The 22,949-nt window shown below is 37.6% G+C and overlaps 2 protein-coding genes across 4 annotated transcripts in view; one reads left to right on the top strand and one right to left on the bottom strand.

Moving 5' to 3' along the window:
- Positions 1-5: 5 nt before the first annotated feature.
- Positions 6-5,214, top strand: ARG1 (arginase 1; the record flags this gene model as incomplete). Its single annotated transcript, XM_026454996.1, has 6 exons — positions 6-196; positions 2,136-2,295; positions 3,514-3,608; positions 3,934-4,038; positions 4,236-4,372; positions 4,623-5,214. Coding segments are annotated over 6 exons (855 nt in total), but the record flags the coding sequence as incomplete, so codon positions are not given.
- A 3,128-nt stretch (positions 5,215-8,342) lies between these two features.
- The window catches only part of MED23 (mediator complex subunit 23), a 42,133-nt gene continuing 27,526 nt past the window's right edge, over positions 8,343-22,949 (bottom strand). Inside the window, exons 18-29 of one of the 3 annotated variants that reach the window (XM_023230579.2) lie at positions 22,765-22,889; positions 21,294-21,499; positions 21,025-21,205; positions 19,255-19,425; positions 18,687-18,903; positions 16,845-17,081; positions 15,757-15,922; positions 15,138-15,210; positions 14,085-14,299; positions 12,089-12,209; positions 11,258-11,389; positions 8,343-9,428 (exon numbers count right to left, since the gene is read on the bottom strand). In XM_023230579.2, coding sequence (XP_023086347.1) covers positions 9,261-9,428; positions 11,258-11,389; positions 12,089-12,209; positions 14,085-14,299; positions 15,138-15,210; positions 15,757-15,922; positions 16,845-17,081; positions 18,687-18,903; positions 19,255-19,425; positions 21,025-21,205; positions 21,294-21,499; positions 22,765-22,889 — 2,012 coding nt within the window. In that variant the 3' untranslated portion in view covers positions 8,343-9,260. The remainder of the gene's footprint in view (positions 9,429-11,257; positions 11,390-12,088; positions 12,210-14,084; positions 14,300-15,137; positions 15,211-15,756; positions 15,923-16,844; positions 17,082-18,686; positions 18,904-19,254; positions 19,426-21,024; positions 21,206-21,293; positions 21,500-22,764; positions 22,890-22,949) is intronic. The other 2 variants (XM_023230577.1, XM_023230578.2) reach the window with 2 other exon arrangements.

Here is a 22,949-nt window from a genome sequence, read left to right on the forward strand (position 1 = left end):
ACTAAAAACTTTTAATTTTAGAGTGTGATGTGAAGGATTATGGGGACCTGTCCTTTGCTGACATCCCTAATGACAGTCCCTTTCAAATGGTGAAGAATCCAAGGTCTGTGGGAAAAGCGAATGAACAGCTGGCTGGCAAGGTGGCAGAAGTCAAGAAGAATGGAAGAATCAGCGTGGTGCTGGGTGGAGACCACAGGTCTTGTTGAATAACTGTGTCTATGGGAGTCTGGCACAAAGGAAATGTAACCAAGGCCAGAAGAAGAGAGAAAATATAGAAATATAGATGGAAAAGCATTGACCTATATTTTATATCAAATTTTCTGCCTTTAAAAAATTTTATAGGTTACTAACTTTATTATAGAAACAGACTTAGTTCAATTTGAAGTCTTACAATATCTGTATTTTGACCTAGTACTGCAGAAAATGTATGAAATATGAATGGATTTCATCTAAACATTCATCACAAGCTTACATTTCTAAATAAGTACATGAGGCAATTCATAGCTTATTTGTTTGTAATTGCCAATAATATATACAACTCATATAGGTCAACAATTTCAAAGTGTGTGTTTTTCATTATAAAATAATGATTATAACATTTTTGAAAGCATCAGACACACACACAAGAAAAAAAAATGTGGTAATCGTACTTCTCTAGCAACCATTTCAACCAGAATTGAAAATCTGGTACATTTCTTTCATGGCATCTTTTTTTCCCTTGTACACGATGACTTTAACAAGTGTGTGTGTGTGTGTGTGTGTGTGTGCGTGTGTATGAGAGAGAAAGACAGATGTCTACAGTGCAAATTTCCTTGTTGCTTCATGGGATGTGCATAAGCATCATAAGCATCAGTTTTTTAGTTGCTGCATGATTTTTCATCAAGGGGTTACATCGCTATATATGTACATATTGTCACATATTCAGGTTACATTGTAATTTTCACCATTACAGATAATGTGACAAAGACCATTTTTGTGCATGAGCCTTTTTAAATATTTACTCTCAAAGCCTAGGATAATTTTCCCAGAGAGGCCTGATTAGATCTAAAACCAGAAACACTTCTATGGCTCTTGAGCTCAGTGACTTCAGGCCTCCTCAGCTTCCTCTTCTAAAGCCACACTGTTACCAGGGCCTCTGTATCAAAACTGCAATTGGGAAACCGAGGCTCGTTTTCTTTTGTAAGTGGAGAAATTTGTAAATGGAAATCTGAAGAATGGCACATGGCAAAAGACAAGAAACCTGAAGGGAAAACAAACGTTACATTGAATAATCCATACCTGAACATGAAGGCATGATTGCTTTCACTTCGAGAATCTAAAAGCGAATGATTCTCTGAGTGATACTTAAACATTCACAAATGAGAGAATACAGGCATTGCATAGTATTAGCTTGGTGCAAAAGTAATTGCAGTTTTCAAATGGCAAAACTGCAATACTTTTGCACCAACCTAATACATCCTAACTTTTAACTTCTGTGCAAGATATCATTTATGTCTTCCATTCCAGCAAAATGTCTGGAGCTTGAAGTATTTGGGATGAACTTTGTTCCTGGTTCAGTGGGTAACTAGATGCATTGAATAGAATGAGTGCACACACACGCCATACGCTGGCTGAAGAACTTCTGAGTAAGAACATGTAAGAACTTCTGAGCGATGCTCCCAAATTATAAAAGAGCTGGATTTTAAGAAAAATTGAAGGACTTTGTCATACTTCACTTGAGAGAATTAAGTATTTCCCAAGAGAGATCAGTGTGCAGAAAATGATCCAGATTTAACTTTGAGAATTGAACAGTGTCTTATGCTAAGGAATTTCTTGTGTAGCTAGTGTTTTTATACTCATTTATTTTTTGGCTAAGCTCTAATCTGTGTAATTCTTACAAGGTGGATTTTGGGGAAAAAATCACAATTTTTTTAGTAATGCAATCGATGTAAATATAACTAGTTAGTAAGCACTAAGTGTAAGTGATGCTTTCTCTGTTGTTACAACTGATTGGCATCTCCAATTTAGAACCTATCAGAAATATCAGACACTCTGACTTAAGGGAAAACCAAGCGGGAGCATTGAGTGAGTGAATAATATGATGTATGTAGTGACACTGAAAACCTGATGTTCACACAAAATTTCTCCCCCAAAAGTTTGGCAATTGGAAGCATCTCTGGCCATGCCAGCGTCCACCCTGATCTCGGAGTCATCTGGGTGGATGCTCACACTGATATCAACACTCCACTGACAACCACAAGTGGAAACTTGCATGGACAACCTGTATCTTTCCTCCTGAAGGAACTAAAAGGAAAGGTAAAAGACTGGTTGGTACTCTAGTGCGAAAGAATACTTTTTAGGAGACCTTCAGGAGGTGGAAGGGAAATGAGAAACTCCATGTTACCTTATTCTTGGTGTAATCTCAAGTCATTTTCTCTGCAGCCAGTAAGCAAAGGGTTGGTTGACAAAAGGCAGTGAGGCTCTCTATCTCTGCCTTGCAAACTGACTTAATATATATTTTATCTGATAATTCTTAAACTATCCTTTTAGTAAGTGGGGCAGAGAGTAATCATTTATAAACAGGTCAGTGGAAGTTCAGAGGTTAACCAACTTGCCCAAGATATATGCCAAGCCTATAGTGAAGCAAGGGCTAACACCAGGTCTCCTCATTCCTTCCTCTTTCCACTATATGCCACACAGTCCTGCATTCTTACCGAGTTGTCCTTCTATATCATAGAGTCTTTTCAAAAGAGAAATTTTAAAATTTCAGATACAATGGTCTATGAACTAATGTATTTACTGGGAGAAGAACCTGTCTAAATCATAAGAGAAAGAACTATCTCCCTGCTCCCTAGAAACTTCTTTTCTAAAAGATGGAAAATAAAATGTCAGATTAAGATTTAATATTATAGCTTATAACTTTTGTTGATATGCCATAGTGTATCAATAAAGTTTTTATTGAAATAATATTTTGTCTTTATGATGATACAAGAGGTTAAAACCTCCTTATGTTAGATGCTCAGAAATAATGTATTTTGAACTAATGACCAAGGGATGGGTTTATAAATTTACAAAGTATCTACCTAGCACACGGGAAAAACTAAACGTGGCTCCAGGACAAAGCAGATATCATCATATTATGATGTGAAGAATAACCAAAGGACAGGTCACAAATTTCCCTCAGCGGCTCTAGGCCATGCTCTGGATTAAGGACTTACCGAGAAAGGGAAGTAAAGAAGGAAGCTACCAAAGTAATGGGAACACACTCATTTCTTTATAGAGGAGCCCTGGGGAAGAAGGGCCCAGCAGGAATGGGGCACAAAGTAGGTAAATGCCAAGTGGTTCAAGGCAAAGTCAAAGCAATCAAGGGGAGGCACACATCCCCTTCTTAATTGTGTATAATTTTTACACGATTTCTTCTATATTTATATTCTAAATGTAAGATATTTGCAATCCAATAAGTGTCTTTACCTTTGAGTGTAGGATTTGTTCAAGAGAATCACACATAACCAAGTGAAAACATTGCAATTTTAGATTCCCGATGTGCCAGGATTCTCCTGGGTGACGCCCTGCATATCTGCCAAGGATATTGTGTATATTGGCTTGAGAGACGTGGACCCTGGGGAACAGTAAGCTTATTCCTTGATGTGATTTGCCTTCATTTTTGTCCCTTTGTGTGCTAGATGTGCTTTACTGACCAAATCTATGACAGAAAATTAAACATCACGACACATACACACATATACACCCGCACACACATATTTATATACATGTACATACATATGTATCCAGGCAATTAAATCTCAATTGACTTGCTGTTAAAATACAAATAAAACTATGTTGAGTTAGGTTCACAGAACCTAAATATTTTATATATTTTACTATATTGATATTTCCCTTAAAAGGAGACAGGCAGGCACAGTCAGCCTTATTATCTTAATTTCTCTTTTATAGCTACATTTTGAAAACTCTAGGCATTAAATACTTTTCAATGACTGAAGTGGACAGACTGGGAATTGGCAAGGTGATGGAAGAAACACTCAGTTATCTACTAGGAAGGTAAGATTCTTTTGTGTGTGCACACGTGTGTGTAACATAAAAGGCTGGTACTGACATTAACCAATGGAAGTTATTAATAAAGTCTTTACGTGAAATAATGGGTTGCTACTTTTTATAAAGCAAGGTAACAGATATATTTATCGATGAAATGTGAAGCCATCAATCTTAAACTGAAATTCTTTCCCACTTTTTAAAAGAAAGAAAAGGCCAATTCATCTGAGTTTTGATGTTGATGGACTGGACCCATCTTTCACACCAGCTACTGGCACACCAGTCGTGGGAGGTCTGTCATACAGAGAAGGTCTCTACATCACGGAAGAAATCTACAAAACAGGTAGTTAACAATCTGAGGGAATAGAGAAGCAAGTGTACACTTGACTAATACATATTTATACCTCCTTGACCTGAAAACAAGTCCCAGTTGACACTTACAGAATGTCCATCAATCACATGATGCAATAACTAAAGTGTTTTCCATTGGTTACTACCTTTTTCTGTTAGTGGATAATCTTTCAAGTCTGTCGGTACTAATTTCAAAATGTCAACTATTTTATAAATGACATTATTACATTTTGTTGTTGTAGGGCTACTCTCAGGATTAGATATAATGGAAGTGAACCCATCCCTGGGGAAGACACCAGAAGAAGTAACTCGAACAGTGAACACAGCAGTAGCAATAACCTTGGCTTGTTTTGGAGTTGCTCGGGAGGGTAATCACAAGCCTATTGACTACCTTAATCCACCTAAGTAAATGTGGGAAACATATGATATAAATCTCATAGCTAATGGCATAATTAGAAATCTAATCATTTACTTAAGCATAGAGTTGTCTTCCTAAAGATTTGTTCTTTCAGAAAAATGTTTTTCCCATTAGTATAAAACTCTACAAATTCCCTCTTGGTGTAAAATTCAAGATGTGGAAATTCTAACTTTCTCAAAATTTAAAAGCTTGTATTTTCTAACTTGACAAAAGACTTATCCTTAGAAAGAGAAGCATACATTGATTTCCAATTAAAAATTTGCTGGCATTAAAAATAAGCACATTTACGTAAGACCCCATACATAGAGTGAGACTCCTGGAACCAGGAGACAAAGCTACCCCATCTGGAAAGGTACTATGTGTCCATGTCGTTCAAAAGATGTGATTTTTTTTATAATAAACTCTTTAAAACAACATTGTATTGTGTTTACCTAGTTCTTTTTTTTTTTTTTTTTTTTTTGAGACGGAGTCTCCCTCTGTCGCATAGGCTGGAGTGCAGTGGTGCAATCTCGGCTCACTGCAAGCTCCGCCTCCCGGGTTCACGCCGTTCTCCTGCCTCAGCCTCCAGAGTAGCTGGGACTACAGGCACCCGCCACCTCGCCCGGCTAGTTTTTTGTATTTTTTTTAGTAGATACGGGGTTTCACCATGTTAGCCAGGATGGTCTCGATCTCCTGACCTCGTGATCCGCCCGTCTCGGCCTCCCAAAGTGCTGGGATTACAGGCTTGAGCCACCGCGCCCGGCCCGTGTCTACATATTTCTAAATACATGCCACACACACACACACACACACACACACCACATTCACAATATGTCCTGCTTAAAAACTACTAAGATTGTATTGTGTCTACATATTTCTAAATACATGCAACAGATATACACACACACACCCCACATTCACAATATGTCCTGCTTAAAAATACTAAGCAGGACATATTTAAGAATTGTAGGCTCATGCCCATAATCCCACTGCTTTGGGAGGCCAAGATGGGAGGATCTCTTGAGGCCAGGAGCTTGAGACCAGCCTGGGCAACACAGCAAGACCCTGTCTCTAAAAAATAAAATAAAATAATAAAAACATTAGCTGGGTGTGGCGGCACATGCCTGTAGTCCCAGTTACTCTGGAGGCTGAGGCAGGAGGATCACCTGATTTCAGGAGTTCAAAGCTGCAATGAGCTATGATTGTGCCACCGTAGTCCAGCTTTGGTAACAGGTGAGACACTGTCTCTTAAAAACAAAAAAATTTAAAAAACAAAACATTTTAAAAGTCACAGTGAAATCATCATCCCCAAAACACTGTGAGGCCTTGAAGCTATTTAAACTCCCCGGCTCTGGTTTCCTCAACTGTAAAATGGGTAATAATAGGTTTGGGCAATCTCCAAGTTCACTGGGCTAGATGTCCATGTTTTACTTTTTCTAAACCTCAAACATGATTCTGGTTAATATTTTCAAAGCATGGTTGCTATTCAAGTAGCCTTTTGGGAGATGGAAGATATTCCTGGCTGGGTGTGGTGGCTCGCACCTGTAATCCCAGCACTTTGAGAGGACAAGGAGCTTGAGTCCAGGAGTTTGTGACCAGTCTGGCAACATGGTGAAACCCCATCTCTACAAAAAATACACACACACACACACACACACACACACACACACACACACACACACACTAGCTGGGCCTGGTGGTGAACATCTGTAGTCCCAGCTACTCAGGAGGCTAAGGTGGAAGGACTGCTTGAGCCCAGGAGACGGAAGTTGCAGTGAGCTCTGATCGCGCCAATGCACTCCAGCCTGGGCAACAGAATGAGACCCTGAAAAAAAAAAAAAAAAAAGATATTCCCCAAAATCTATTCAGGAGCCACATAAATCAAACTGCTAGTTTGTTTTTAATAATTACTAATTCAGCTGAGGATGTCATTTACAATTACCTGTCGCTTCCAATGTTTCACCTTTCACTCACTACAGTTACCGTTTAGCCATATCCTAAAAACTCATCTTGGCTCTGGAATGTAGTAAGGAAGATGGAAAAAACAAACCAGAGTGAACAGTAATCAAAACAAGGGAAGCAAAGTTTTTCTCCTCCCAGCAATTAATGTGAAAACCCCAGGGAGTTCTGTAAAAAAGGCAGGCTCCATGAATGGATTTCTTCTGTGTTTTTGTTTTAACAGCTATAAGATAAAGAAAGGGCCCCTACAATCTGATTTTTCAAATGTAACACAGAATTTAAAAACTGTTACCTCTAACTACTAGGCCTTTGAAAGATACACATTTTATTGAATTACTTTTAGATGGTAGCAATTATAATGGATCTCACTCTAGATACATTGTCTAATACAGTAGCCACATGTGGTCATTTAAAGCTTACTAAAATTAAAAAATTCAGTTCCACATTTCAAATGCCTCATAGATAAATGTAGCTACTAACTAGTGTATTGAATAGCACAGGTAAAGAACATTTCCATCACTGCAGAACGTCATACTGGACACTCTAAACTTACTATTAATTTTCAAAAAGAAAAACTTTTAGGATGTGATAAATACAAAGGCATTTTCTTCCCCTCTGCTGTATTCTAAACCCAAATAAAGTTTTTGTCTTCCATTAGTCTCTGATTAAAAACGTACTTAAAAGCCTATCCAGGGAAATTACATTCCCATGTTTTTAAGCTAGAGAGGGAAAACTGAATTTTTAATAAATTAATTAGAATGTTCATGTCCTTGAGAAAGTGATTATATTGATTTTCATTTCCTCTGTTTGTATAATACTAGAGTCATAATTTTATTCTCATTCTAGGATAAAAAAGCAACAAATTCCTCAAGGCAGCAACAATACACTGACACTATGTTAAGATTAATACTTGAAATAATTTCTAGCATTTTTTCTGGGTAATTTTAAGAATGAGTCTGTAGGGGCCGGGCGCGGTGGCTCACGTGCAATCCCAGCACCTTAGGAGGCTGAGGCGGGCGGATCACGAGGTCAGGAGATCGAGACCATCCTGTCTAACATGGTGAAACCCTGTCGCTTCTAAAAATACAAAAAAAAAATTAGCTGGGCATGGTGGCGGGCGCCTATAGTCCCAGCTACTCGGGAGGCTGAGGCAGGAGAATGGTGTGAACCAGGGAGGCAGAGCTTGCAGTGAGCCAGGATCACGCCACTGCACTCCAGCCTGAGCGACACCGCGAGACTCTGTCTCAAAAAAAAAAAAAAAAAAAAAAAAAAAATGAGTCTGAGTCTGCAAAAATTACTTTTACCATTATATAAATTTTTAGCTGGACTTGCATGGCCAGTAATGATTTAGTGATAGCAATAACATGAGCTACAAAAGAAAATAAAGTTCTAGGAGGAATGTATTTAGAAATATGAATTTGAAATACAGTTGGTTAAATTCACTAGTTTTTTCTAAAAGAATCTGTAACTCTTAATTCCTAAGCCAATGTCAGTCACCAACTGTAGTGTAGGACCCACAGAATAACCCATTTCCAACTGACCCCAACCAGCACACCGCCTGGCACACAGCCGACATTCATTCCAAAGGAGTCATGAAGCAATCACGTGGTATATTCATTCAGCAGACTTTACTCATTAGTTTTCAAGTCTTTCACAATGCCAATTCCCCCAAAATTAACAATGTCTCTCAAAATCCAAGAAATCCTGAAGAAATAAAATGTGTACTATATTTACAAATATAAAATTAAAAAATTTTAAGATTATAAAAATTGAAGAATTACATCATCTGTCAGGTGAGAGTGTCAATCTGCAAAAGCAATTATTTTTAAAAAAAGAAACTGGAGAATCAACCAAGTTCAAGAATTTTCATATGTTATTTTCTTACATGGCTTCCAACTTATTTTATACAGTAAGTTCGAATCCATAGCAAAGGTAATAAAACTACCAACTGACCTTGATAGAAACTATGGAAATTTATAATAAAATTTCAAGTCATTTTAAAAAGAATATGAAGCCTTGTTTGCTCCTACAACGCAACAAAGTCTAGATTCTTTTTCTTGATAAAAATCTTATTATTCTGAAAATCTACCAAGAGATTTATGCATAAAATATTTGTAATAACTGTTTTACATGTGTGGTGCCTTTAAAATAATATATCTGAAGACTAAATATGTCATTAATAATAAAAAATACAAACAAAAACAACGCCTAGAATAGGAAAGACTGAAAGTGCCAATGACAAAAGTCATTTGATCACAGATAACCTCTATGTTCCTATGTAGCTCTAATAAGTTGTTATGAATATGAACAACACGTATCTTACTTGATCTCTTAGAGACAAAAACATAGATAGGGAGATGGGAGTTATAAGGTGTCCACAGATTCATCATTTGAATCAAAATAAAACAATCTGAACATCATCACTGCTTCTATCACTACAGCGTGATCACATTCAGATTTAAAAGGTTTGAGTCTATTCTCAAAGACAGATGTATTTCCACTTTCTCCACAGTACAGTCTAGCTTCACTGAGTTACTGGTAAAGACACGGGCACCTGATTAGACTGAGGTGCTGGAGACCCACTGTTCATAGCTTGTGGAGGCACTGCAGCTGGTTCCATCTTGCTAATGTGTGTGATGAATCGAAGACGAAGTTTTAAAGCTGGTTTTAAGTTACAGATAATTTTCTCTACCTAAGAAATAAAAACACATTAAAACGTACTTTAATCAGAGAATTTCAACTTCTCACATTTAAAGCAGGATTTACACATATCCTGAGACAATAAACTAAGGAGTGGCGTGGGGTAGATGAGAAGTTTCTCAACATGTCCTGTGTTTTACGAAAAGCAGATACAATTCTTTCTTGCATGAGAAACAACACATTGTCCCTCACACATGCCCATTATATATTCCATATGCATGTTTGTACATAAACCATATGTATATTCATATATAGGCGTTTACTTACAAAAGCATATCCACTTATCTAGCTAGCCAGTCATCCCACTACCAAAAGCTAGCAGAGTTTACACTGGAAATTTCATACATCCAACAAGCTGATCATTCTTTTAAAATGCCATCTTTACAGAAGAATGAAGCATAATTACATTTTAAAGTTCTTTGAATAACTCATGTCTGCAACATTTATCTACAAAACTAGTTATTTTTGTTTTGATTTACACTTGGAATTAACTAAATATTAGATCTACTCTTTTGAAAAACACTAAGGAGACAAACACATCAAGCCGTTTCACAGCTTTCTTAGCTTTACTCAGATGCTCTTTGACCTTTTCCTTTCTGCACTCCCTTGTGTTAAAGTTTCTTAGGCCCAAACGTAAAGAATACTTTTTTTTAAAAAAAGCAAACAATTTCTTTTATAGTTTCTCTGCATGTTCTGTGTTGTAACAAAAGCCAATATAATTTCTCTCTTTCTTACATGAGAGAACAAGTCAATTCTCTTTGACACTGCTGCTGAGACATAAAGGAGTCAACCTCCTTGGTATCTCAACCCAAAGAATTGGGAGGGGTATCTCAACCCAAAGAATCAGTTATGATTCAAGGTCTTTTTCTACTTTCAGACATCCCTATTAGGAAGTTCCTCTTCATATACTAAGTCAGGATGTCCTCCCTTTAACTTTCCCAGAATTCATACACCCTCTAAAGTGACACAGAACAAATCTAATCCCCTATTCCAAATGAAAACCCTCCAAAATGCTGAGGGCATAAATAATTCCCTAGGACTTTTTTTCTTCAGGTTAAGCATTCCCATATTCTTTAAATGCTCTTCATGAGTTAGTCTCTAGTCAGGATTAGTCTAGAATTAGTCTAGTCAGGATTAGTCTTCTAGTTATGCTGCGGTTTGTCTAATGTCACCATGAGTGTTAGGAGAAGTAGGACCTCCTTTACTCATAACACAACAACCTCTCTGCTCGTATTTCAGCAGCCATATCCCACTGTTTCTCCCTAATGAGATTATTATTAATTAACCCTGTAGGTCTTTTGGGGGAAAAGTACAAGAAATTATAACATGTATTTACTTTAATACTACATCTAGAATAATATGCCTCTGTTAAAGGTCTCATACCCACTCTTTTTCCTTAAAAAAAAAATTAGACTAAATAAAAATAATCACTCAAACCAAAAAAGTCTATTACTATATGTTCAAGTTTTCTAAATTAAACATCATTAAAAATAATTAAACAGGCCGGGTGCGGTGGCTCAAGCCTGTAATCCCAGCACTTTGGGAGGCCGAGACAGGCGGATCACAAGGTCAGGAGATCGAGACCATCCTGGCTAACACGGTGAAACCCCGTCTCTACTGAAAATACAAAAAATTAGCCGGGCGAGGTGGCGGCGCCTGTAGTCCCAGCTACTCGGGAGGCTGAGGCAGGAGAATGGCGTGAACCCGGGAGGCGGAGCTTGCAGTGAGCTGAGATCCGGCCACTGCACTCCAGCCTGGGTGACAGAGCGAGACTCCGTCTCAAAAAAAAAAAAAAAAAATAATTAAACAAATTCAACTTACTTGCTCTTTCACGCTATCACCAGTAAACATATACTTCATGTGATATAGGAAGTCGCAGATGGGATCCATGTAATTTAAATGGGTGCTACACTGGTCGACATTCAGCAGCATGTCATAAAACGCCACACCAATCTATTTAACAAATAATATAAAATTATTTAAGTGATTAAAAGTGATTCAATAATTCGGCATGATGCAGCTGGGCTCCATTACAACACTCGCACTGGGGGATACTGTCTTTGTTGTAGAACTGTCATACACCATACACACCTCTATGCATATGAGATATGATATGGCTCGCATTTATAAAAGAATCTACAGTGCTACAAAATGCCCCTGATAAGGCTTAAATAAAATTTCTCTTCATAGTTTAGTAATTTATCTTAAAATTAAGAGATAAACAATCCCCTTTACTCCACTCCTAGGGATCCTTTGGTTTATACTTTCTTAGTTCCATTTGGTAGCTCTTGCTTTAAGGTTCTACTCCTGGGTGCTTTCCTTGTTTTCGACATCTTGTTAGAAGTGACTAACTTCATCCATTCTCATGATTTTAATTAGTTCCTCTGCATGTAAGAAGATCTCAAGTGTACTTCTCCATCCTTAACCTCTTCTCAACCTTCATAATGGGTATTTCTCCTGCATCTCCAATTCAATACATCCCACCCTAAATTCGTTACTGGCATACTAAGTCCTCTAAAGTTGCTCTTGGATCCTGTTAAACTAGTTTCACTACTAATGGTTGTGACCTGCAGTTTCAATAACACTGGTAAAACACCTAAATAGATACTTCAGAATTTAATCATGTCACAGGAAACCCAGATTATATTTTACCTCTATCATACAACGAGTTCTCTCTTGCTGAAATCTTTGTAAAAATGGTCCAACAAGATGGTATACATAAAGCAACTGGAATTCAGTCTTCACTATAGGAAGAAGTACTTCAGTGAGAAACCTAAAATTTGAAGATAAAAATAAAAATCTCCTGTGACTTGAAATTATTTAAATTGTTTGAATTTTGTAATACATTATTTACAAAGTATTATAACAAAACATAATTTTTTAAAAGTTCCTTTTACTTTGGTAACAATAATATTTCTAATTGATCTCCCATCTCTCACTGGCTCTTACTTTCATTTGATTCTTTTTATTTATTTATTTTTTTGAGATGGAGTCTCACACTGTTGCCCGGGCTGGAGTGCAGTGGCGTGATCTCGGCTCACTGAAACCTCTGCCTCCCAGCTTCAAGCAGTTCTCCTGCCTCAGTCTCCTGAGTAGCTGGGATTACAGGCACACACCACCACGCCTGGCTAATTTTTTTATTTTTTTTATTTTTTATTTATTTATTTATTTTTGAGACGGAGTCTCGCTCTGTCGCCCAGGCTGGAGTGCAGTGGCCGGATCTCAGCTCACTGCAAGCTCCGCCTCCCGAGTTCACGCCATTCTCCTGCCTCAGCCTCCCCAGTAGCTGAGACCACAGGCGCCCGCCACCTCGCCCGGCTAGTTTTTTGTATTTTTTAGTAGAGACGGGGTTTCACCGGGTTAGCCAAAATGGTCTCGATCTCCTGACCGCGTGATCCGCCCGTCTCGGCCTCCCAAAGTGCTGGGATTACAGGCTTGAGCCACCGCGCCCGGCCAATTTTTTTATTTTTAGTAGAGACGGGGTTTCACCATGTTGACCAGGATGGTCTTGATCTCCTGACCTTGTGATCCACCCACCTCGGCCTCCCTAAGTGCTGGGATTACAGGCACCCGCCACCACACTCAGCTAATTTTTTGTATTTCTACTAAAGATGAGGTTTAAATCAGATTTAAGTCATTTTTAATCGTAAAACTACTGATAGGTGAATTATCTGAAATAAAAAGAGAATAACCTAACAGAAATGCCACTCTCAAGAAATTTCAGTCTAATTAATACCATTATTATGGTCAAGAAAAATAATCAGGAAATAGGATGTCAGTTATTCAGTTTAAAAGGTAACTTTGGGGATATATTCTGGAAAAAGCATGCATTTGACTAAGCTTCTTCAAACTATAGTGGAAAACTACATTATTAGATTATTACTAGCACATACAAGTCAATTTTTAAAAAACAATTCTGAAGCAAAAGGAGCTTTCTGGTCAACTTACTTTGCAAGTTGTTCTTTTTTTGTTGCTTTTTTGAGATGGAGTCTTGCTCTGTCACCCAGGCTAGAGTGCAGTGGCGCTATCTCGGCTCACTGCAACCTCCGCCTCCTGGGTTCAAGTGATTCTCCTGCCTCAGTCTCCTGAGTAGCTAGCATTACAAGGAGCACACCACCACGCCCGGCTAATTTTTTTATTTTTAGTAGAGACGGGGTTTCACCATGTAGGCCAGGATGGTCTCGATCTCCTGACTTTGTGATCCACCCACCTCAGCCTCCTAAAGTGCTGGGGTTACAGGCGTGAGCCACTGAGCCCGGCCACAAGTTGTTCTAATGAATGAAGTATATACCTCATCTGTTAATGAATGAAATACATCAAATTTCCTTTTTTTTCAGATGCAGTCTCACTCTGTCACGAGGCTGGAGTGCAGTGACGTGATCTTGGTTCACTGCAACTTCCCAACTCCCTGGTTCAAGTGATTCTCCTGCCTCAGCCTCCTGAGTAGCTGGGGTTACAGGCACATGCCACCATGTCCAGCTAATTTTTGTATTTTTAGTAGAGATGGGTTTCACCATGTTGGCCAGGATGGTCTCAATCGCCTGACCTTATGATCTGCCTGCCTCGGCCTTCCAAAGTGCTGGGATTACGGGCATGAACCACCGCACCCAGCCTATGTCAAATTTCTTTAAGAAATTATTATACTTACTTTGGAATGAGAGAAAGTTGTCCGATGCTAGAATGGTGCCACACAGCATGTGCGAGAGCTAATGTATAGCTACAACTCATCTCAGAGTAGGACTGATGACAGGCAGTGAAATCAAAGAGGCGGAATGGATAGCCAACCCACTCTGTTTCAGATGTCAAGCTGGGGCTGCTGATGACACTCACAATTCGATCATGAAGAACAATCCAATACGGCTCCTTTAAAATTGGAAAAAGGCTAGTGAAAATATCACTTATCCAGCATTCCACCCCAAAGTCTAAAGTAACAGTGTTTTCTCATTCTTTGCAGTTTTCTATTTCTCCAGCTTCTGCACGTACAGTTGGGTGACTTTGTAACTGGTAAAATTAAGTCAGTAACAACCTGGGTGAAGTACCTGTGAGTTAGGGGGCTCCATACATGTATCTGCCCAGCTCATTTAGGTACCTGATATATACTATCCAGTAAATCAATTAATTTATCAAACAATAAATCTATAATTTTATTATTTATTTAAAAATAATAAACTTTTAAAAAATATGTGTGGAGGTCAAAGAAAGGAGTCTTCATGTGAGCTGGAAAAGTCAGGGAAGGCTTCATTCACTGATAAAGGAGGCTCTAAGCTAGCAAAGAATGAACAGGCTTTAGAGAAGGTGATGGAAAGAAGTAAGCTCTGGAATAAGAAAAATGTCTTATTCACTCACATTCAGAAGTACCTAAAACATGTCTTAAGCACTATCTGCAGGAACAAAAGCTGTAGATATACAACACGTTAAGTGGCCAAGAGCAGATCAGGCTATGAGGTAAAAACTAAAGTTGGATAGGTAAGGTGGTACCAGAAAATGCAGAGACCTGTAAGTCACATAGATATATTTAGATCTAATACAGAAAGGCAAACACTAGTCACTGTAGATTTTTAAAGCAGTAATAATATGAAAAAACTTTAAAAACATAAAATACTTCATTAACTTGCATCCTATATGCATCTTTTTCTTTTTGCTGACATGGAACAGCTGGCTATATTTCATCACTAAGCACGAATCACAATTATTAACTCACTGGTAGGGCAGTGATGATCAAACCAATTGCATTCATCCATGCTGTAATGTTCTCTCTTGGCACTAAAGGCTGACTGCAACCGGCAAAAAAGAATGTTTAAGTATGAATTTCTAAAAACATTTTAGATGGTTGACAACAGATCTTATTTTTAAATAATATATCTAATTCAGAGGATCGACAACTAATCCATTTCAATAAAACAATGGGGAATTTTTTATTGAATAAAAATGTAATATGCATAAAAACTCAAGAAGTCTTTTTAAAAATACTTCCTCCCCAATCATTATCCCATACTTCATGCTAATTTTTAAAAGAATCTTGAAATCTTGAAAACAAGATGAAGAGAATCTTGTTTTAAGTGACAAGTTAACATTACGCCTATACTAAACATCAAACTGCTATTAATAAGCAGAAGCAGGAACAAACCCAGATCTTAGGATCCTGTCCAGGGCACATTCCATAACTCCTATATCACAAAGACAAAATCTGGAACCAGAAAACAGTCATCATCCAACGTGCATCAGCCTTTCGGCAACAGGTTTGTCTTAAAACTCCAAATAAAATACCATTCTGTTTACAAATAAACAACAAATCTTCCTGCATGAACCAGAATACATACCTTTTCAGGACAACATTTAGAAGGGCATTCCCAACCTCTTTGCCTGAAACTGCCAAGGCCATGAGCTCCACACAAGTAACATGGAGAGCGTGGGCAGCTGGGTTGGGAAACTCATTGAATCTCCAGTCACAGTTTGGAAAGGGACCAGGAGATTTGCCAGCCATCGGTACACACAGTTAAAGCAATAACAACTGGAACATCTCATCTGATTATCAATTTATCGGATTATGAGCTGCCAAGAAGTGATTTATCTACACTTAGAGAGATTAAGAGGCAAATACAAACCAAATGCAAATGAGTTTGACATGACTGAAATGTATTAAAGCAACCATGTGATTAACCACAGGTATAAATGGTTGGTCTTACAGGTGGGTTCTTATAAATATGACATAATAGCCACAGATGCAACCAAGGTATACCTAGGTTTCATGAGCCTATGTCTTTTAATAGTTATAAGACATTAATATGAAAATTATTTTATAATGAGTCATTTTGTTGTTTCAGAAAATAAATTCCTTTGTGTAGGAAAATAAGTCATGCTCATTTATGTAGAATTTCTCTACCTAGTAACATAGTGGTATGGTTATAGACATTAAGTATAGAGTGCTAATAACTGAAAACATAAAATCAAAATGAAGAAATAAACATACAAGTATATTTTCACTAAAATATACCTTTTCCATAAAGAAAAATTTATCATTTATTATAATACAAACATTAATTTTTTTAAAGTAACAAGATCCTACGTTCTCCAGCAGCACACAGATGCATGTGCTATGAAACATAGTATTTAAGAATAAGATTTTTTCTTTGAAACGAATCTCCATAAAGTCTATTTTTAAATATAATTTTTTTTACCACTTATCCTCAAGTTCTAAAATAAAAATTTTAATAGAATTTCAGCCTATCTGGTCTGATGCTGCTAATTTAAGATTTCAAACCTTTACAGAGATGAAAATGGAAGTGATCTTAAAAAAATTAAAACCTTGAAATATATAAAAAATTACTTTAAAAAGAAAAAATATGTTCTCATAAATCAAAATACCATTATTTCTGGAGAATCTGTCAAATCACAATAAAAAGGATATTATCGACTAGTCTGCCAATCAATCTGCAATAGTAGGTGTCATCTGGAACCCAAGGATTCTCCTCTCGTGCATTCATCGCACACTTCAGGTAAGTGTCACTTAGACACCAGCCCTGCGGTCGATTATCCTTGAGAGAGCCAATGATTGCATGGACAAGTTTTCGTTTGAGAAATGCACGGTCTCTCAGGTGCATTTCATAATAGTGCAGAGTATTATACAGATAAGTCACTGGACGATCTGCCAAGAGAAAAACATACCACCACAATGTTTAACTGGTTACTAACAACTGTGAAAAACTGACCAACTGCTTCCCAGATAACTGGAAAACAGCTCAGAAGATTATGAAACAAATTCACATGCTGGGCAATTGTATACTATGAATATTTTAATCTGAGGAGAAGCAGAAGGCTCAGAATGCTTCTAGTAATATACAGTTGTATTTATATCTGTTTTTATTTAAGTGGAAGCAATTCCATTTCTGAAAATTTATCCTGCATAAATTTTAATCCCTTGACATACAACAAGGGATGTCATTGCAGCCCTGTTTACACTAGCAGAAGATGAAAAAACTGCCTAAAAGGTCAAAAACAGGGGACTGATAAAGTAAATTATGGCATGTATGAGGCAGCTCTTTATGTACTAATACAAATGACCAACACTAATACATGATAAAGTTGAAACAAACAGGGTACAGAATAATATGTGTATTATATTTTACTTGTGTTAAAAACAAACAAAAAACCACCCAGGATATCTAAGAGGGGATGGCAAGAGACTGGTAACATTGGCTACCTCCAAAAGAAACTGGCTAGCTGGAGGTCAGGATGGGACTAATTACCTTTCACTGTATACTCTTCCCCACCAAGTGTGTATATTACCTAATCCAAAAGAAAAATGTTTTTAAAAGAATGTTCACTTGAACTTTATGCCTATTCTATCATATTAACACACAATTCATACTTCTGCTTTGAGGGAAGGTATCTTAGATTAAAGATGAAGCAGGACTGCCCGCCAGACAAACACTTTGTTCCCACAGTGGCTGCTCCAGGACCTTCACATTTCCGTCACTGACCCTGCCACTCTCCAGTTACTATGCTTACAATTTTAGAGTTGTCTTTTTCTTTCAATATTCTCCTTATAATCAGCCAATCAAGTCCTGTTCCGTCTTTTGTGACCATCTGTCCCTTTTCTGTCATTTTCAATGCAACCATTGTTGCTTAGATACTAATCACACAACTGAGCTTTTTGACATGTCCTTGAAATGGCTTCCTGCTAAGATTGCTGCCAACTATAACTGGATGTAGCTTTCTGAAATAATGTTTCCTATGCCATGATCATACTCAATAACTTCTAGTTGATTATTATCTGCAATTATAAAATCAGCCTAGCATTCAAGGGGACCTAAGTTAGGTACAATCTGTCTTTCCAACCTTATTTCTAGAACTCTCTGGTAAGAATTTTCAATTCAACCCAACATAGCAATTTTTCTTCAAATATACCTTATTTTGTCTCCTCCATGATTCCCCCAAATGATCCCTTCTGCCTCATATGCTGTCTTTCCCCTGCTGCTGCTACATAGTTCAAATCCTACCCATCCAAGAAGGCTGCCAAGATCTGTTTAGTTTATAGTAACATCACCCTGTTCTGAACTCACATTTTTGTTTGTATTTTTATGTTGTATATTTTATACGTTACGGCACCCTCCACAGTACTTATCCTCAAAACACTTCAACTTTAAAAAATTAAAATAAAACCTTTAGAGCCACTATTACCATCTGGTCCTGCCCAGCCCACTTTTGATAATGGAGGTATCAGATGAAATTAAAATTTGAAAAAGCTCACCATGAAATTTATATAAGCCTCCTAGGTGATCCAGTAGAGTCTCCAATGATTTGGATACTGGAAGCAACTCTAAAAATCTGTGGATTACTATATCAAATACTGGAAGGAATCGAAGACACACATTCCCAAAATAGATGGGCAGATAGGGAGACTGGATTTGTACAGGAGGATCCACCTGTTCCGCAAGGCCCTCAAAATACAACTTCTCTGGATATTTCTGTGGAATTGAGAAGATGATAAATGGTTAGAGCATTTTTTTAAAAAAATTCTCTTAGAAGAGCTAAACGTGAAAACATTTAATTTGTTTTTACAAGGAAACATTTTAAATTATACTTCATTATACTTCACTTCTTTTTATACAAGTACTTATGTCCACTAAACTGCAGTTTCAATTTACTCTCAATGTTACAGATATTCTCAAACCTTGAAGAAGTTTAGAGAGCTAACTTACTTGTATATAGACCAGAGAAAAAACATTAGAACCAGAGAGAAAACGGCCAAATCAGTTCATCAAATGCTCAAGTATGGTTTTAAAAGTATTATTTAAAATACTAATTAGAACTAGTACCTTGTGATAATTCATGTGCTTGGTGTGCCAGTCATTCTGTAACCAGTGCTCTGGGGAATTTTCCTTCACAAAGTCACTTACTCGATTTCTAAAATCATTTGGTTTGAGTAACAGCAACTGAATTATGAAATAACAAACCTGGGCTTCATTTCCTTCATGACTACGCATGGCCTTTGAAGAACAACAGAAAAATTATATGAAAATGTTCAACCTGTGCGAAACCATGAGGGCCATTTGAAAGCCTAAATTTTAACAAAGTAAAATCTCACTACCATAATTTCCTTAGATGTCTAGTCTATCCCAAACCAACTGTTCAGTATTCCCCAAACATATATGACCTTTCTTGCCTATTTTGGCTTACTATTCCTTCTGCCTGGGATGTCCATCTTTATTTTTAAAAATTTAATCTATCTTAAGCAGATAAGATTTCTCACTGTTTCCTGGAAATACTTTTTCTACACCTCCACCTTATCCTGATATCTTATTAATTTATAGACTTACATTATTTCCCCTAAAATATAATGACTACTTTTATATCTATGCTCCACAGCTAAGGGGTTAACGTTAAACTATGCCACTCCAAATATCACCACCATAGAATTTTTTTCAACGTAGCATTTTCCAGCCCACCTCAGTGTCTTTTTAAAAAATCTACCCAAAGGCTAGGCGCAGTGGCTCACACCTGTAATCCCAGCACTTTGGGAGGCCGAGGCGGGCAGATCATGAGGTCAGGAGATCGAGACCATCATGGCTAACATGGTAAAACCCCATCTCTACTAAAAATGCAAAAAATTAGCCAGGCATGGTGGTGGGTGCCTGTAGTCCCAGCTACTTGGGAGGCTGAGGCAGGATAACTATGTGAACCCGGGAGGAGGCAGAGCTTGCAGTGAGCTGAGATCATGCAACCTGGGTGACAGAGCGAGACTTTGTCTCAAAAAAAAAAAAAAAAAAAAAGAAATCTAGCAGAAATAGACACCAAAGTCAAGAGAGAGGGAGAGAGAGAAAAAAAAAAACAGTTGGGGAATTATTGCTACCAAAGTGTACAGAAATGGTTATATTAGCACTCTGTAAAGAAACACAGTGACTTACTGCTACTACCTGCCTCTAGTGGGAGTTCTGGAGTTTTGGAGAATCAACTCAGGGTCTAATCGCTCATATTTTTAGAGTATCACAAGGCTAGGACCACATCTTCTATACCTTTTATACCTTATTTACTTCTATACCTTCTATACATAGAACAAGTTGATATTCAGTATGTACTTATTAAATGAATGAATAAGGAAATTGGGGCTGGAGGCAATAGCTCATGCCTGTAATCTCAGCGCTTTGGGAAGCTAAGGAGGGAGGACTGCTTCAGTCCAGGAGTTTGAGACCAGCCTGGGCAACATAGAGAAACTCCATCTCTATAAAAAAGTTAAAAAGAAAAAAAAAATTAAGTGGGTATGGTGGCATATGCCTGTAGTCCCAGCTACTCAGGAGGCTGAGGCAGGAGGAGATTGCTTGAGCCCAGGAGATTGAGGCTGCAGTGAGCCATGATCACGCCACTGCATTGGGCGACAGAGTGAGACCTTGTCTCAAGAAACAAAAAAACAAAAACAAAAAAAAAAGAAGTTGGAAAATTTGTAGTTCTTTAGGGAAGTGACAGCAATGCTTGATATAGTATAAATTCAGTAAATCCTTCAAAGCAATATAGAGCAGATTGGCATAAGATATATTAGTCATACATCTTGATCTAAAAGAGAATAAGCTTAGAAACATATTTATTCTTACCAGGCAGAGAATTAATCTGTCCAGTGTAACAATGTTATACTTCCATACCATGTCATTAAGAATTTCAATGCATTTATTGAGTTGCTGACCCCCTGCTGATGTAGAAAACTCATATACCAAAAAATCTGCAAATGTCCTCACATGGGCTACCAAGGCCCTGGCTCCAATTCTCTCTAATACTCTGGAAGGCAGAGAGTAAAACATAAACTCCATTGTTGTATGGATACAACAATTTGCCAAATGGAATGCAAATTAGGTTTTTGACTTACCTATAGCCAATTTGATTAATATGATCTGTTTCCAAGAGCATTTTCCAGAGAAGACAAAGAAAGAGAGGAGGGGAGCCCTGCATAGAGAAGTGGGTAATAATGTCGTTTTCATTGCTCATTGACTTCCACTTTCTATACTCCTCCTCCACATTTTTTTTCAGATTAAAACGGCTTTCCTGAGGCACATTATTTTGTTTGAAGAACGCCTAAAAAGAGGATCAGAAGTTTATTTCATTGGTTATAGTAGAAAGAGCACTGGATATGCAGTTAATAACCAGGTCTAGACTTGATTCTGACATTAATAAACTTTAGGTGACCTTGAGCAATTCAGCAATTAAGGCCTGAATTTCTGTATCTGGAAAATACATAAGCTTGACTAGATTATCTCCAAGATTCCTTTTCCTAGATTTCCTAAACTGAAATTATAAGCAAGCCTGAATTTAAAGCTTCTTCAATCATCTGTTGATACTTCCACCAGTCTTAAAAAGAAAAAACAGAATGAAATGTCTCTACCCTTTGGCTACATATGTTAGTGTCTCTGAGGAAAATCCACTGCACTAGCCCAGTGATTCTCAGAGTGTGGTCCCAACACCAGCAGTATCAGCATCATCTGGTCTTACAAGAAATGCAAAATTCTCAGACCTTATCCCAGATTTACTTAATCAGAAGCTCTGTGGCTGGGGCCCCAGTCATCTGTAGCTTAGCAAGCCCTCCAGGTGATTTGGTAAATTTGAAAACCAAATGCTCTAGCCCTAACAGGAGTTACGAAAAATGGACGTTCATAATGCCTAACATTTTTTCTGAAAAGGAGAAGAGAGATGACGTTTGCCTTTCTCCCTATTAGAAAAACCAGGTTTACAGTTTTTCTGGAATTAAAAAAATTCAATGAAGTGTCATATATGTGCACTCTGTGAAGCTCTGTTACATTATACTTCTCCCCATTTCAGTTCTATGAGAGAGAAAAACATTTCCAGGTACTATGTTAATTTTCATGAGATTCTGAAACCATTAACTATTTTTTTCTCTTTTTCAATTTTTTTTCACTTTTTTTCCTCTTCCTACTCTTCCTTCCCTTAAAACTGTTAACTAAGGTGAAACCACAAAAATTAAATTTTTAGAAACATGCCCAGTCCCAGAGTAGGACACAGAACAACTTGAGAGATTTTGGAAGTAACGACATTTTTTTTTTTTCTAGAGATAGGGTCTGGCTCTGTCACCCAGGATGTGGTGCAGTGGTGTGACCATAGTACCCTGTAACCTTAAATTCCTGGGCTCAAGTCATCCCCCTTGCCTCAGCCTCTCAAGCAGGTAGGACTAGAGGCATGTGCTACCATGCCCAGCCCCTAAATAATTTTTAAAATAAATAAAAGCTAATTTTATTCAGATGTCACCAAGACTCACTCTAGAACACCACTGTGAATGGGAAGAAGGATTTCATGTGTATTCAGTAAGTAATTCAAGACCAAATTACCTGTAGTGGGCCTGGAAAACAGCTCAGGGTGTGTGAAGCCCAATTATGAGGAGTGAAACTCATGATGGTCTGAAGTATGTCTTTACACCAAGTTCCCTGAATTGAATCAGAGCCTGTAAAAAAATCTAAACATAAACAAATAGATGTAATCCAGATATAAGTGATTATATCCACAACTCATAAAA

This window comes from Piliocolobus tephrosceles, chromosome 5 (assembly GCF_002776525.5).
Source record: "Piliocolobus tephrosceles isolate RC106 chromosome 5, ASM277652v3, whole genome shotgun sequence".
In the NCBI taxonomy this organism is placed as follows: Eukaryota; Metazoa; Chordata; class Mammalia; order Primates; family Cercopithecidae; genus Piliocolobus; species Piliocolobus tephrosceles.